The sequence below is a fragment of the Ogataea parapolymorpha genome, chromosome I (genome assembly GCF_000187245.1).
Source record: "Ogataea parapolymorpha DL-1 chromosome I, whole genome shotgun sequence".
Taxonomy (NCBI): Eukaryota; Fungi; Ascomycota; class Pichiomycetes; order Pichiales; family Pichiaceae; genus Ogataea; species Ogataea parapolymorpha.
In genome coordinates this window covers 305248-322905 of record NC_027866.1, presented here as the reverse complement: position 1 = coordinate 322905, position 17658 = coordinate 305248, and the positions used below count along the sequence as shown (strand labels likewise).

Sequence of the window (17658 nt, the reverse complement as noted above, 5' to 3'; positions counted from 1 at the left end):
GCATATGAGGCTAACCAAATAATATATAAGGATGTGTCATATCCCACTTATAAGTGAGGGACTAAGGTATACCAAAGATACTAATTATCTGATACATAGTCACACTATTGAAGGAAGAGCAATGACTGTAGACATTACACTTATCAAAACGAAGTTTCAAGAGGTTATGAGCCCTGAAAGCGCTTTTTGGGCAACCAATTCATTTAACGATGATGATAAGCTTATGTCAGCGGTAAATTTTATGCGTTGGAAAGCAAAATTCACGAATACCTTAAATTCATTTGAACCATCAGTTGTTGACTATATTAAAACTGGTAATATACCTTTTTCGCTCAAAGAATGTGGAGGTAATGAACAAGTTATTGAAATTCAAACTGCTTATGACCAACTCCTGTTATTCTGGGTACGTACCTCAGTGTCACAGCCAGTAAAGAATCGGATAAATCAGGATCAAACTGGTTATCAAATATATCATCTTCTGATCAAATGTTATGGACAAATATCCTTTAGACAGTTGTACGAAGAATACTGTTCAATTAACTCGTCAAATGGACAAGGGCCTATGGAATGGGGAGCAAAATGTGTCAATCTACTTCAATGGAATCAAGACCCAGCAGTATGGTTAATCTTCTCCAAACTTAGTTCTCTGCAGAATGAGAAACTAGAACATGATCTATTTGCTGACTGCGGAAATGAACTAACTATTCAAAGAGCTGTCACAGCAATGCAATTATGTGAACATGAAACCAAGTCTGGATTCCTGGCTACTAAACGTTCTATCCAAACGACGAAGAAGAAGAATATTATTTGTGCAAGATGTCAGAAAGCTGGCCACAAATCTCCAAACTGTAGAGCACCAACTCCAGTTTCAAAAGGAAACCTGGCTTAAACAGAAATCACTTCACAGACTTTCGTCCAACCAATGGATATATTTCTGGAATAGCATCTGGTGTGCAGGTGAACGGAAAAGGAACTGTTGTCCTATCTAAAAGACACAAGACAGTGACACTCAAAGATGTTCTTTATGCTCCACAATGTCCATCCAACCTGATTGCTATTAACAAAGCTGTGCTTGCTGGTAAGGAGATTAAAATTAGTAACAAGAAACTATGGTGTGGTAAAGATTTATTAGGAACTTACCACCATCAGAACAAACTGTTCAAATCTACATACAAAGTGATGTCTTCCTCTTCTTATTCAAAGGCATATAAAGCCTCAGTATCAGATCTTCATATTGTAATGGGACATCCACCGAAGTCCATCTCTGCAAGACTTCAAATCCCAAATCCTCCTCATCCGTGCCAAGATTTTGTTGCTGGAAGGTTTGTTAAATCCAAACCAAAGATCTCATCTACGTCTGTGTCGAGACCTCTCGAACTCTTACATGCTGATATCTGTGGACCTTTTCCCCACACAGGAATAAATGGTGAGAAATACTTCCTGGTTATTGTTGACCGATTTACACATATCACCTCATCCTATTGCTTAAAGGTCAAATCAGAAGCCACAGATCTTATTCAGCAATTTATAACAAACCTGAGACACAATTGTCACTCCATAATTACAAAGTTACTACCTTGCGTACTGATAATGGTGGCGAATTTGTTAACAAGTCTCTTGAAACTTTTCTTGCATCCAAAGGCATCACGCAAGAACTAACAGTTGCCCACTCCAGCCATCAAAATGGAGTTGCAGAGCGTATGAACCGAGTCATCACTTCAAGAGCCCGCATACTTCTTTCAAGCTCAGGATGTCCTGAATCCTATTGGCCCTTTGCTGTTCAAATGGCCACATATCTTGTCAACAGAGAACCCAGTAGGGCTATCCAATTTGAGATACCATATTCGCGTTGGTTCCATAAATCTCCTGATTATTCTCGGTATCATCCATTTGGATGTAAAGCATATTCACTTGTTGATTCTCATGAGCGTCCATCAAAGTTTTCTTTTGTTATCTCGCCACTAATCTTTGTTGGATATAGTAAACGCCGGACAGCGTTCCAGCTCATTGATCCTCATACTTTGAAATTGAAAGAGACTGATCAAGTGCGTTTTGATGATACTTGTTTCCCATTCAAACAAGATACATCCTTAGATTTTAAGCCTCAGTCCTCTCATGTCCCAATCATGGTTCCTCCTACCTACGGTCCAATTACAGATTCCCACCTGCTTACGACCTCTATTATTCCCAAGGAACCAGTACCTTGTTTGCGATCTCCTTCGCCTTCTGGCTCTGACTCGGCGCCAGTGGATCTTCCCTCTACTACATCCGATTTACATAATGCATCGGCTGCTCCTCCTCTGGAACCTATGTTGGTTACTATTCCGACGACTATTCAAGCTCCGCCTCGCCTGTCCCCGAACATCTAGAGGACAGTATTACATCTGCTGAGGTAACTGCTAGCTCTGAGCGTGACTCGACTGATCATTCCACGATACGCCTTCTGACCCCAGTGAATGCTCCTCCTACATCAGAAATGGATCATCATCACTGTATTCATCCTGTACTTTATCCCGGGAGGCGTTCCAAGCGTTCTCGTTTACCAATCACCAAGTATCGTCGACTCAATAACTCTACTGACCATTCATCTGCACTTGTTGCCCTTCCCGGGTCTGATCATGTTCCCTCTAGCGTGTCAGAGGCTCTCTCTATTCCTGAATGGAAACAAGCCATGCAACGCGAATTTCAGGCACAATTGGACAATCACACATGGTCTCTTGTTGACCTCCCTTCTGGCCGCCGTGCTATTGGCTGTCGCTGGGTTTACACTATGAAACCGTCTACATCCACCTTTCCTCATAAGGCACGACTGGTAGCTCAGGGTTTCAGTCAAATCCATGGTATTGACTACAATGAGACGTTCAGTCCTGTCATTCGATACGACAGTCTTCGTCTTCTTCTTGCGCTTGCTGCCTCTCACTCTCTCTCTGTTTACCAAATGGATGTCACCACTGCTTTTCTCAATGGCAACCTTGTCGAAGAATTGTACATGCGACAGCCTCCTTGGTTTATCAGTACTGACCATCCCCAACGAGTCTGCCGTCTTCACAAGAGTCTGTATGGTCTCAAGCAGGCACCTTTGTGCTGGAACCACACCATTGATCAGGTCCTTGTTCAAGCGAATTTCACCCGCGTTAAAAGTGATTATGGCATTTACGTGTCTCACTCCTCTCCTCCTACCTATGTTGCCCTATATGTCGATGACCTTCTTATCTTGTCGAAGTCGCTTACTCAGATTAAGTCTGTCCAATCCCTCTTGTCCTCCAAATTCCAGATGAAAGATCTTGGTCCTGTCACCACGTTCCTGGGTCTCAATATTCGCCAGACTCCTCAGTCGATTACTCTGTCTTTGTCTTCATATCTGACTTCCATCCTCCAGGACTTTGGTCTTGATACCTGCAATCCGGTAACTACGGTGTCTACTACAACTGAGTGGGTATCTGATCATGATGTTCCTCTGACTGATCCTACCCTTTTTCGCAGCATGGTAGGGAAGTTGTTATTTGCTGCAAACACGGCTAGACCAGACATCACTTTTACTGTTGCAAAACTTAGCAGATATCTTAAACAGCCAAGTCAAAATCATCTTACTATTGCAAAGCATGTGTTGAGATACTTGAAGGGAACTATAGACGATGGCATTACCTACACTCGTACATCAAGCGTTGAGCTAAAAGGTTTCTGTGATGCTGACTGGGGAGGTATTTTAGAAGACAGAACATCTACAACTGGATACATCTTCATGCTAGCAAATGGTCCTATTTCATGGAAATCCAAGAAACAAAACTCAATAGCAACATCCACCACTGAAGCTGAATATATGGCAATGAGCGATGCTGTGAAAGAATTATTGTGGCTTAAACAATTGATGAAGGAATTATCTGTTTTGGGATCATATGTTCCCATACTGTTTGGTGACAATACTAGTTCAATATCCTTAGCAAAACACCCCACTCAACATCAACGCACAAAACATATAGATATACGCTATCATTTTATCAGAGATCATATCTTAAAGGGAGACCTACAAATTGAATACGTTGACAGCCAGTCAAATATTGCCGACCTACTGACTAAGCAATTGGTCAGAGAGAAACTTAACTCCCTAAAGAAGAAAATGCATCTTGCAAAGATTTGACCCAATCCACGACTATGGTAGGGTGTTGAGATAAGATAGTCATAGATTATGTCATGGCTGTGCGGCTTATCCTGATATGAAGGTGTGTTGGTTTTGTTGAAATATGATAGTCATAGATTATGTCATGGCTGTCTAACTTATCGTGATACGATGGTTTATCGGTCTTAACACATGCATAATGTGAGCCCATTCTCAGATATGCATATCAGGCTAACCAAATAATATATAAGGGTGTGTCATATCCCACTTATAAGTGAGGGACTAAGGTATACCAAAGATATTAACTATCTGATACATAGTCACATTATTGAAGGAAGAATAATGACTGTAGACATTACACTTATCAAAACAAAGTTTCAACAGTCTACCTAATCCGAAATCCTGAAAGCATCCAAACAAATTTGAGAGAATATCAGATACTGCCGCGGACAACGAAAAAATTGAAAATAGTGTCTGGCAAGATTGTTTCCTTCCGATGTCCGATACTTTTATTTCCCGTATTTAAAATTAAAGATTTGAAGTTTTCTTTTCCTTTCAAGGTCACCAAGTAAATAAAAATACACGGTGTCCACTTATTGACATCAAGTTTTGTTCTGTTTAAGAACGTCTCTTCCCGACCCATATTACATATATCATTTGTATACAGGCAGTATCATGTGTTCAATAGCTTGCACCAATACCCGAAGCCACATACTTTCGAATTTGTATTAGGCATACATATTTGATAAAAATTTTGCTTTGAATTCATTCAGAACAAAGTCAAAAATAGCTCAAGCTCTCTGGGGTAATCAATCTGTGTAGTGGATTGACATAAACATGACACCAAACATTTATCAGAGTGATTAATTAAGCTTAAATTTTAATTATCTGTGAATATGTAGAGCGAATGTAGCTTCCATTTTGCATTATTGAATTTACTTAATACACTGTAACAAATCATATTACCTGAATTACTCATTTCAAATGGGCTAGAAATTTGACAGTCTTTTTACTTATATGAAGATACGCAGTCGATGCAGTCGTTGGCTTTCGATAATTAAAAAAGATCTTGGACTCCCTAGCCCCAAAACGAGGGACCAAGCAAAAAGAGAAATTTCACCATCGTGCTTATGTGATCCAATTCTTGGGCTGAGAGCGTCTTCAGTTGAAATACTTGCTGAGAAAGTCTTTGCCACTACTACCGGTTGCATAGATTATGGAATATTATTTACCTTAAATTGCTTAGCCTGAACCTTTTTAAATTATCATATTAGCTGGACCTATGGGCCACATAGTTACTGAAGTGCATTTTTGTGGGAACTCAAAATAAAACCTAAAATCGAATGTTGGAGTTGTTTCCGAAGGTTAATATCAGTCCTTGTAGTGACGATTTATAGCTAAATGACTGAAGAACTTGTCAACAGACTTTTAGTCCTATGTAAGAGAACATTGAAATATAGTTTTGCAATGAACCTAAATAGAAAGGAGAGTGGATATCCCTCCGGTTATGTTTCACGTTGGATAAAAAGTATGAGAAAAAACTTATGACTGCATTTCTACACAAGTTCAGAGATTTAAATTTAATTTAAGTTTAAAAACTTCTTTTAGTAATTTTTAGTAATGGCATGTTTGCAATCTAAAACATACATGCTGCCAGTAAATTTTATTGGTCAGTGATTTCTGCTATTGATTTCCATCACTATAACAACTACTAGCATGGGATGCACATATTTCATCAGGGCAAACTATATAGTTTGAAGCCCTATAATTCTGGTTCCAGGTTGATTACCGAGGATTGATACGTCCCTATACTATGATGATTTAGTGATGCATTATATCCCATATTGAAAGGTTTGCGGCCCGGAACATCGGATCATCATCTGAGTTCTGTTGTGAGAGGATTTTATATGAAAAGATGCTCTTGAATCAACTTCTCAGTAAGTTACTTACATGAATACCTTTAACGTAAGGCCACAAATCTACATAAAGGCCCCTAGTAAGTTAATAAATCACTTACACTGCAAAGGTTAATCCAAGCCTTTTCATAGAACTCCAATCCCTTAGGTATGTCCCACTCTGGTATATTAGACCGCAAACTGTTGCCTGATTGATTGCCTGATTGATATGATGTAGTACTAGATACGAGTGGAAGTTATTTAGGTCAGATAAAGATAATTTTAAACCTTGGAGCACGTACTACCATCATCAAGGGTGGCAATACAAGCCTACCCCCGATTGAGGCTTACCGTGGTTTCTCTGATTGGTGAGCCCCACATGCTCTGGATAGATCTGACCGTGCTTACGCCCATTAATGAATGCATGGTATTCTCATTTGTCTTATTTTTAGTGAAATTTCCCATGGTAATTGAATCATGCAGTTATCTTGCCCGGGGCCTCACTCTTGAAACATCTGGATGAGATACTTGTTTGAATCAGACCATTAGATTTTCAGGATCAATCAGTCGCTAGGGTCTTTCGATCTCATATCGACTATTGGGGTATGCTCATGGATCTGATCACATGCTAAGGAAGAATACTTGATCTAGATATACCCTTGGCCACGACACTTCTGAGCTTCGTAAACAGGCATAAGACTAGAAAACTTGTCTCCTTTCGTGAAGACATTATATTTGGCGTATCTAGCTCTTGAAGCCAAAGCCGTATAAAGGTAAAATTACCTTTTATTAGCAGTTGCTCAACACAATTCCAGCTAAGAAGTAAATCCAATCATGCAACGGCCAACTTGTGGATCTACAAAGTTCTATGAAACTTTGGTACCAAACATTCTGAACGTCAACATATGCAATAAGTTTACATTGAATTTGGAAGCTAATTCAAGGGATAGGCGTGCGATTAGCCATTGAATTAACAACCAATTTCATTAATTTCATGAACCTTGGCTTTATTGATCATACGACTACCAATCGAGGCAAAACGAAGTACGGTGGAATTTTCTGTTCTACCGCAAACTTTCAAAGTTTTTGAAATCGAAACAAGTTTATTTTCACGAGACCGTTCCGGCATATATAATCTCATCTCAAGCTTGAAGAAAATTCAGTTCCACTTTTGTTCAACTCTTTCTATTGTGATGTGTTCCCAACAGCAGCGCAAATTTGTTGGTGTGTTTATGTCTGCGTGATTCATAAATTCACTTGGTGGGGTTGTTAATCAAATCTGAGCCTTATGGTAGTAGGGATATTGATGCAAATAGTTCTGTGACATTATACAAAAATATCTTTCATATTTTGTGCCCTCAGAACAGAACGCAAATAATTAGTTGTGTGGAGCCGCAAACCTTTCGACTTGGGATAGTAGCATGACTTTATATTATGACACAATGATTGCATGCGAGGGGGTTTACTTTTCTTACGTACATAAAACCTTTAAATTCCCTTGCTTTCGATCGCATGCTACTCCGATGAGAACTGTAGGAAAACTTTTATTTGGCTGGAATAATTCATACACTAACTCGAACTTAGCTCAATCATTATTGTTATACGTTCAGATAGGTACTATCACACTGTTGAAATGAAGTAAACTGCATTCTAGTGCTTGGAAGCAAATGATTTAGAGGGGGAAAAGTAACACTTCTGTGAGAAACATGTGCTGTAAAAATGCAGTCATAAGCTTTATTTTAAACCCTATTTCTTTGACATTCAACAGTATAATTATGTAGTAAATACAATACATTGCGAAGAGTCGTGCAACACCCAAGGATTAGGTATCGTAAATTTATATCAGAATCCTTTCCATGATAGGAAGCTGTGTTGAGATAAGATAGTCATAGATTATATCATGGCTGTGCGGCTTATCCTGATATGAAGGTTTATGGGTCTTAGCACATGCATAGTATGTGCATCAGATTCAGATGAAACAAATCTAAATCACATATGAGACTAACCAAGTAATATATAAGGGTGTGTCATATCCCACTTATGAGTGAGGGACTAAGGCATATCAAAGATATTAACTATCTGATACATAGTCACACTATTGAGGGAAGAGTAATGACTGTAGACATTTCACTTATCAGAACAAAGTTTCAACAAGCTGACTTTCCATTTTCAAAGGATAAATTAATCAAGAGTCCCTTAAAAGTTTTATAGAAGCGGGTTGATACGCCGTCCAAGTGATTGAAGAAAGCATCTTTATCAATCCCCAGATGCCTGCTTCCAGTCCATGAAACTTGCTGTGGGAGTAAAATGCAACCAAATAATGAGAGCGCTAGCTTCTGATGTATTTTTCCGTTCGATTTCATGAGCAAGGGTCTTTTAGATGCTGGTTACTAGGTATTTCCATATAATTCTATTGTTCTACCATGCGTATTAGCTTCCTCTATGTCTATATTGGGATGTGGACTAAATAGTATAGGAGTCTGGTTTTGAAAATTTCAAGTCTGTTGAAACTGTTGAAACTTTGTTTTGATGAGTGTAATGTCTACAATCATTGCTCTTCCTTCAATTGTGTGACTATGTATCAGATATTTAATTACTTTGGTATACCTTAGTCCCTCACTTATAAGTGGGATATGATACACCCTTATATATTATTTGGTTAGTCTCATATGCATATCTGAGAATGGGCCCACATTATGCATGTGTTAAGACCAACAAACCTTCATATCAGGATAAGCTGTACAGCCATGATATAATCTATGACTATCTTCTCTCAACAAAGCCATCTGTAGGTTGACGCTTCAATGAAGTTTGATGATTCATAATGTTGGAGTTTATTTCTCCTCCACAATTGACAGTTTTAGAGCTCATACCATTTTGATAATATAGGTGCAAATGACAGAATGTGTGGGATAAATAATGCCCACAGACATACCAAGCTGGCTATAATGTGAATAAAGAAACCTGATTAGTTGTCGATCAGAAATAGTAAGCTAGTTTGTTGACACCAACTAATGAGAACTTATGTATTGAATTTGACATTCACAAATATTTTTAGACACTATCCATGATCCTGACTCATGTACTTGTGTCATGAAGATAACATCCGCAAACAAAATTCATTTTGGAGTGGGTATATGTTTCTTTCAAAACCTCAACAAATATGTGATCACCTGATCTCAGTAGACTAACTTCAAGTATTCCAAATAAACGACCAAACCGGCAAAAATAAGTATCTTAAAGGCCATTGGTAAAGTTTGTTGGCAAGTCTATAATATGCTGGATTACAGTTACTTCTATTTAGGTGATTAGAAAATCAATAAAATGAAGGTTGCGGTTGAAGCTGTTCCATAGGAGTGTAAGAATCAACTGTGGATTATGTGTCTGTTGATTAATCAATTCATAGGTTTGCCAGTAAATCTCTGAAACCTTTTACGGAAATATGTGTAGATGCCGTTTATAAGCGAAGCTTTCCCTGCCTAATTTTTTCGGGTTCGTTGCATCGTCGGAGCACATTTCATTAGTTTTCATAGGAGGAATCATACATTTCATTTACCACATAAAGCATGTATAAAGTACACAAGTGGGCATCTGATTTTATACAACGTGATAATATATCTTTACTTTTTTGCCTTTTGGTAAGTGAGCATCGACTACTGCATAAAATTTTCAAAGTCTTTTTTTTAACTAAGTATATTCCTCCACCATTTCTCTTGTCAAACTTTGAAGGCAGCTGCAACACAAAGTGCTTATCACATTAAACCACAAATGAGGCCAACTTCGACGATTCCGGTACCAGGAATTCATTTTTTGGCGATCTCACGCTCGGTAAACTCTTCGCAGCTAAAAGGTTTGATGTACACTCGGCCCCTTGCTATCACTACACATAGCAATATTCACGAGAGCAGCTCTGACGAGACCTCTATTCAGAGGATTCTTTAAATCTGGAATACTATGAAAAATTACATTTTGGGACTCTCGTGCACTTAATCACTTCACGTGCATCAAGTAATTCTGGTCGCTGGTGATAGCTTGGATAAGGAAGTAAATTGTTCGTACTAAACTTATTATACTGATGTTGAAAGTCTACATGGGGCTCGTGGTCCTATCTAAAGAAGGAAAAAAATAAGCTCTCACCGTATGAAGAGACAGAATCTAGCAATTCAACGTTTCAGGGCTTTCTGTTGATACGCAGGTGTTTGAGCTATGTGCTTCTCAAATCAGAATCTTGTACTTGTCTGTCTTGGTCCTAAAAGCTTTCTCCCAAAGCCTGTTTCAATATCAAAACTCCCCACTTTAAACAAATCTAGTTGATATTGATTGATGTATAGTCCTACACTTATGACTTTCGAGGAAGTTTCTGAGCAACATTAATTTGAGGTTGAAGTAATCCAAAGCAGCATTATTAATTGCGTGCAATCAAAACCTTATGTCGGTAGCATTTTCTTGCAACTCAAAACAGCATTTTTAAAAGCTATCCCATACATGACTTCATCGAGTTCACTCAAGGTACTCCACCCCTTCATATCACCTATCCCTCCTATTCAAAAGCCTTTACCTGTCCCAACATGTTTAATTGTTTATCGTGAATAAACTGGATTGGAGTCATCATCGAAGCATGCATTTAGTCATGAATAAAGAAGTGAATAAGCTTCAAATTGGCGTCCTGAAAAGTATACTATCTGCAAGCAAGTTGCTTTTTGCGAGCAATTATTACTCACATTGTTTTCTCCTGCCAAGAATTTGTTTTGTAGTCAAACAAAGTTCCCAGGAGGTGAATAAAGAACTTAAAAGCCTTTTTGATAATTTGTCGTCATAGACGGCTCTCCAACTAGAACAGAAACTGCATCAGTTTGTATGCAGTTGTTTTACGGGCATGCCGTATATTTTTTTCCCTAGCTACCGTTACCTATTCATCTAAAAATAGTCGTGGGAGCACAAAGATAAGATATGATCTTGCCGTTGATAAATCTACCCCCTCAAAATTCGAAAACTGCCCTTATCATTGTAGTGGGAAAGAAATAGTCACACTATATCCATCACTTTGTTATAATAATGAAGGGTGTTTGTCGACTGTGGTTTTCCCTAGTCTACATTCCGGAAAGCAATTTTATATGGTGCTCAACTTATTTAGAGAATACCTTATGTTTTGTTCTTTAGTCGTTTAGTTTCAGATCATGTACGCATTTTCTTTTTGAAGATCTAAATACGTGCGGATCTTCTACTTTCTGGATTCTCTTATCGCACAAAGTAATGAAAACTAATTATCTCTAATAAGGGGGCAGACACTTTCAACTCGTTCCCTACGGCTAAATTTCAAATGTGGAGAGGTCGTGTTTCATTGAACTTCAGTTCAAAACTCAAAGTGCTTGTTCATACAAAGCTGCAACTCGGTGTGATAAAAATAGACACCTAGCCGCCCTACCTGGACTCAATCTCGTGCCAAATAATGGACGTTATGAGCAACATAAATTGACTTAGAGGCACCCATTATTCAAGCTTTTACTCTTCTGGTAATGCCCCGTTGAAGAAAAAAAGCTGGTGGATTAATCCTAAAGGCATTTCCTGTTGAACATGAATATCTATTTTAATAACCCGTTCAAGTACCCTATAACTAAGATAACCGTTTTACGAGCTGAATATATTATATCAGGATGTATGCTAATATATATCAATAGATCAGATCGACAGGTTGTGATGTAACAACTAGTCTCCTTTGCGAGTCCTCCTGTTACCAGGAAGTATGGACGTTGCTGAAATGGGAGACTCAAATGTCTATGTTCAGACTGTTAAGATAGGTAGTCATAGTACAGTGAACTTAAAAAGGTATGCGATTTAAGAATATAATGTGCAGTCTCATTCAGGATCTCTTAATTTTTAGTGGCAGAAGATAATGTAAGGTATTAGAAATACTATCCCCAACATAGGATCGAGAATATACACACATACCTTTGAATCAACTGGTCAAAATAACATTGACAGTTTCTCTTGAGTTTGTTTTATTGGGTACTGTTGAAACTTTGTTTTGATGAGTGTAATGTCTACAATCATTGCTCTTCCTTCAATAGTGTGACTATGTATCAGATAGTTAATATCTTTAGTATACCTTAGTGCCTCACTTACGAGTGGGATATGACACACCGTTATATATTATTTGGTTAGTCTCATATGCATATCTGAGAATGGGCTCACATTATGCATGTGCTAGGACCGATAAACCTTCATATCAGGATAAGCCGCACAGCCATGATATAATCTATGACTATCTTATCTCAACAGGTACCAAGTTCGAAAATTGTGCCCACTTTGACTGGTAAAGGTAGGTAATCTCACCATTTTCAAGGATCCCATTCCCCCAAGTATCTACCTTGAAGTTAAGGTAAATACCATTTCAACCCTGAAATAATGCTGGACGATCTTGCTTGTTCAATCCCAGCTAAGCTTCAGAATAAGGCTCAAGTTTAGTTTTCAATTAATAGATTCATTAAGCTCAACATTGTCCTCTCATCTGGGTTGATCTTACGCTACTACAGCATGTGAAACGTTCCAACTTGTGAGCTGATGAGATGAGATAATAGTGTCTTCTCTGTCCGTCCGCCTTCGTGGAAAATGAGGTTGAGATTCTCCTTCTGAGAAAATACACCGCTAGTAAAAGTACTATTCAGTTTCAAGGCATAATTATACAATTTATATAAACTTACCATCACTATCCTATTTAAGTTAAGGTCAAGTGCCTGCATGTATGGCAACAACGACGCCTCCCATATTCAGATGTTTTCTCATCCCATCCATGGAACATGAATCTCAAATACTTTTTATTTGCAGATCAGTTTAGAACATGAGATAACACGTCTCGGATATAACGAAGGTCAGACTTTTTCCTAGACTATTAGAATGTTCACCAGCACGCATTAGATGATATCGCGTGTTTTGCCACGACCCGGGTTTATCATCTGCTCATGTGGTCGATTTTGCTAATTAGTTGAGTGACTTTCAAATAGGTGGCAGGTGGTGGTAGATCTACTGAGTGATCATACGTTAATTGACCATGTTGGTAGTTCAGCATATCAGAATCTGATATGCCCACCAATCCCGGAAGCAATAGCTTTGAAAAAGCAATTATTTGCTTCTCATTGGGCCTAATAGAGAAAGCAGCTTTAAATCATATTTTATTGCATTACCATTGATGCCGTCACATTAAGGAAGATCATAGTATCTCCAATTTTTACCTACAACTGATTTCCTAGAATTAAAAAAAATCTCTATTTAAATATTCGTACTTAAATATATAATGTCGCCGTCTTTTAAACAGATCCAATTTGGTGAACTATACATATTCTGTAAAAATGAGGTTTAGGGGGGGCGATATCTCGATAACAACTGATGTGAGAGTAAATGACTGATATTGCGATATACGATATGTAGCTGTGATTAGTAAAACCAAATACTAGACAAGGAAAATAGAAGGGTCTTCTGTTTCCAAGATCTAGAATTTGACTCAACCAAAGACCACTTTGCACATATGGTCACCGAGGTAGCACCTTAGCTAAAAAAAATAGAGGGAGAGAATTACAAGCTCTTCACTTGTGACAAAAAATCAACTCCAACTTGAGTAATCAAGCATACATGGCCGAGTGGTCCAAGGCGGTAGACTCAAGTTCTATTCTCAGTGATGGGACGCAGGTTCGAACCCTGCTGTATGCAACTGATTATTTCTTTTTTATATTTTTTCACAATCGATTATGTAGATCTGTGGTATGAAAAACTTGTCCGTTGAATGCTTCGTGACTGAAAGTGCAGTTCTCGTTTGACAGTTCTGTGTATACTTGAGGAGTATCCATAAAACCAGTATTCGAATGATCATTTTAACTGTATCGGATACTAGGATAGAATAGTTTTCAGTTTTTTAATAGCAGTAGGACTTACAAGATTTGAAAGAAACTCTTTGAGATCAATAATCTGAGTGAGCACAATGATCCAGCAGCCACCAAGAATAGTACGCCAATAAATGTTGCGACTTTCTTGAAATCTGTAAGATATTGCTCCACACTACCTGCTAAAGGTAGAAATGCACCACATATAATCGGCCCAAAGAGAGCTCCGATTCCAGCGAATGTGAAAAGTAATCCCATTCGGTTCTGATTTTTTTCAACACCAAATAATTGGGGGATGATAGTCGGAAATAAAGAAATAACAACTCCCGAAGAAAAGCCCCATGTTACATCAAAGATCAGAAACACGATGTCAGAGCTAGACGAGTTAAGCCAGAGAGATAAAGGAAGAATACCCGATAATAACATGAAGGGTATAAGAACGTTGAGTCGGCCAAACACATCAGCTAAAAAGCCGGGCAGGATTCTACCAAACAAACTGGCAGCATTCAAAAAAGTGACATAATAAGCTGGGTCGAATAAGGATCTGTGTAATTTCTGTGCTAAATGCTGGCCATACAGATCAGTAAGGAACAGACCAGGAAACAGCGCCATTTGTGAGATAATGAAAGCAAACAGCAGAATCAAATATTTCCGGCTTCTTAGTATTGTAAGATCATAATAAAATCGGAAGCGATACAAGGACAGGAAGTTATCAGTTTCTTGAAGCTTAACGGGCAACCTAGGTCTTAAGAAAAGAACTAGTATTGCTGCCACTGGGATATAAATGAACCCCAAAATCCTGTTCGTCCAGTTAACTCCTACCTCTGATATGAGCTTCCTAACAGCAATCGGCCAAATTACTCCACCGATGCTGGAACCAGAGCTGGCAATTCCAATTGCAAAAGCCTTTTTTTTTTGAACCAATGCATAGGGATCGTTAAGGCAGAGAAATATATTATACCACTTCCAAATCCAAACAACGCTCCCTGCGTAAGGAACAACTGCCATATATTGTTCGTAATAGACATCATCATCAATGAAAAGAGCTGTATGAAAGCACCCAATGCAACAGTAAGTTGAACGCCAAAATAGTGATGGAGATAGACTGTCACAGTGCAAAAGAAATACATACATGCAGGTTGTAAAGAACCTATGATATTGATTTTGAACGTTTTTTCTCCAGAATACAACTCAGTTTGATAGAAAGACTGATACACTCCAAAACTGTTTACCATGCCGAATGTGCATGCCATTCCACACCAAGATGCCAAGACGACAAACCATCCAAATCCTCCCTCTGGGAACTCATCCTCGTCAAATTCCATAGACTTTTTCATTTCACCCTCTTGATTTAAGTTTAGTTCTAATCAGATCTGAAACTGTGAAATTTGGGCATTTTTATATGGCCCATTCTGCATAGAAGGCTTGAAAGTCGTTAATTGGGGCCCGCAATTTGCGGTTCCCGTTAAACGGATCATCTCAATATTTTTTAATCTGAATAATGTGATTTCGGTGCATCGCGATAGCGATCCGCATTTTTTCCGCGAACGGACCATTTTTTCCGCGAACGGACCGCTCGCAAGATAAAGTTTTTGGCCCTTGTATGTGTATCACTAATTTGAATCGCAAAAAAGATTAGCAAGATAGTTTCTATAACACAGATGGTTGGCCACGAGAGTGAATCCAAAAGATCGAGAGTTAGGAGGGCTTGCACATACTGCAGGTTTCGGAGAATCAAATGTGATGGCGAACAACCTTGTTTTCACTGCAGACGTCGTACTCAGCTTTGCGAATACTCTACTGAAATAGGAAGCAGCTTACCGAGAAAAAGCCCCTTAGATCACAACGTTGACCGCCGAAAACCAACCCAGGATGATTATATTCGTTATTTGGAGAACAGGATCCAAAATCTCGAGAATAGCTTAATGAATAAACTCCCAACAAATGCACAAAGTAGTAATAAAACGATTGAGAGCAACATTTTGTCATTGGATGGAAGGAGAACCGGAAGAGTCACAAGACACGATGCAATTCTAGCTAACAAGTTAGGAAAGTCTCTTTTCTTCGAATTACATCCCAGCGAACGTGAAGGCCTTTCCATTCCTCGCCTACAATTTTATGGATGGAACATGTCAGGAGGCCACTATCTTAATCAAATGCCACTTGCAGTGCAGCCGCTCATCTTGAATCCTAGTAAACAATCAGATCTCTGTGCCTGGCTATTAGACTTTTTCTTCCATAAGGTAAATCCCCTATTTTGCATGATTCACGAGCCTGTATTTATGGACCAATACCATAAGTATGTTAATGATCTGATAATGGCAGCAGACACAAAAGCTGCCAAGCTATTCAATGCAATCCTCTATTTGATATTTGCAATAGCCATCAGATTTTCGGAAAATCATCCAGAAAGACCAAATAGGATTTCAATAGAACTCAAACCTGGAATGGAGGAAGATTTGTTTCACTCAGCATATGAAACCGTGTCAAAATTAAGTTTTGAGTGGCAGTCCCTTGAATTAATTCAATCGTGGGTTTTGATAACATTCTATTTAAGAGCAGCGCACCGTCAAACTTCATCATATACTTCATTGGGATCTGCTATTAGAATGTGTAAAGGAATGTTGCTCAACATTGAGATAAACACCAAGGCAAACAGGGACCAAGTGTATGAAGAAATTAAAGCCAAAAGGATGTTTTGGTTAGTTTATACTTGGGACAGATTGTACTCTTGGCAAAGCGGAAGACAGTGTGAAATCCAAGACGAGTCCATCAATATGGAATTTCCCCCATTAGATGGAACTTCATGTAGTGATGGATGGTTGCAGAAGCCAGCACTTTCAATGATTTACTTAGGGAGATATTCAGGCAGACTACAACAACATGCTTTTGGAAACAAGAGTGTCGATGAAACTTTCTTGAAAAATATTGCAGCTGAGCTCTCACAGTTTAAGAACTGGTGTGACTCAGATATGTCCTGCGATGAATTTGATCGGCTGTTGTTGGATCAAGTATACTTAACTTATCATGACATATATTTGTCACTTTACAATAAGCAACTCTTAGCATTAATTGACTGCCATTCCTGCGTTGAGTGGTGCTCCTCCGATGTTTTTCTCCTGAAAGAGCAAAGCAAACAGACGCTTGATATCTTTGAAAACATGAGGAGCAAGGCAGAACTGGAAGTTCCGTGGTGGATGAATTTGTCTCTTATGTTCAACATTTCTCTAATAAGCGTTATTTTAATATACTCTGGTATTCAAACCGAGGAATTTGCAAATAACTTCAGGAGAGCAATCAGCTTGCTAAAAGCAATCAAAGGAAAAGCATCGATGTCTACAGAGTGTGTGTGGGCGATCAAAACTTTGAACCATATGTGTTTTTTGAGAATGCAAAAGGCAGCTAATACTTTGGCCCAAATTGGAATTGATCACGGCCCAAGTACAGTGAATGAATATCGGTTCTTAGAATTTGAGCATGTTGGACGAGGACCTAATGATGATATCATTGCCAGCTCCCCAACTGGTAGCTTGCCTGGGATTAAATCGTCCAGCATGCTAGACAACGAAATTGATGCTAATGAATGTCTAAACTGGTTTGATCCTTGGTTGGAGGAAGTGTTTTGAATCCTCTAAAATTTACATCTTGTCGTTAGCTGGAACTTCTAGCCTTAGTTGAATCATTTTCTACCTAAAATGATCTAGGTTTCATAGTCTGGACATGAAGTCAGCGCTACCAGATTTTTTATGTATAGAATGCTAAGTTAGGTATG

General features: G+C 38.6%; 3 protein-coding genes and 1 non-coding gene across 4 annotated transcripts; all 4 read left to right on the top strand.

The window, feature by feature from the left end:
- Positions 1 to 121: 121 nt before the first annotated feature.
- Positions 122 to 2369, top strand: HPODL_01997 (uncharacterized protein; the record flags this gene model as incomplete). The annotated part of the gene is made up of 3 exons (XM_014081606.1): positions 122 to 848; positions 944 to 1581; positions 1698 to 2369. The coding sequence occupies 3 exons, from the start codon at positions 122 to 124 to the stop codon at positions 2367 to 2369; spliced, it is 2037 nt and encodes a 678-aa protein (XP_013937081.1).
- Positions 2370 to 2770: 401 nt separating this feature from the next.
- On the top strand, positions 2771 to 4138 carry HPODL_01996 (Polyprotein (gag/pol) of Ty/Copia retrotransposon; the record flags this gene model as incomplete). The annotated part of the gene is made up of 1 exon (XM_014081605.1): positions 2771 to 4138. One exon carries the CDS (start codon positions 2771 to 2773, stop codon positions 4136 to 4138), a length of 1368 nt encoding a protein of 455 aa, XP_013937080.1.
- A 9494-nt stretch (positions 4139 to 13632) lies between these two features.
- On the top strand, positions 13633 to 13716 carry HPODL_05398. Its single transcript has one exon. It is a non-coding gene; the product is annotated as a tRNA-Leu (tRNA).
- Positions 13717 to 15547: 1831 nt separating this feature from the next.
- Positions 15548 to 17512, top strand: HPODL_01995 (putative membrane protein; the record flags this gene model as incomplete). The annotated part of the gene is made up of 1 exon (XM_014081604.1): positions 15548 to 17512. The coding sequence occupies one exon, from the start codon at positions 15548 to 15550 to the stop codon at positions 17510 to 17512; it is 1965 nt and encodes a 654-aa protein (XP_013937079.1).
- Between the last annotated feature and the right edge of the window lie 146 nt (positions 17513 to 17658).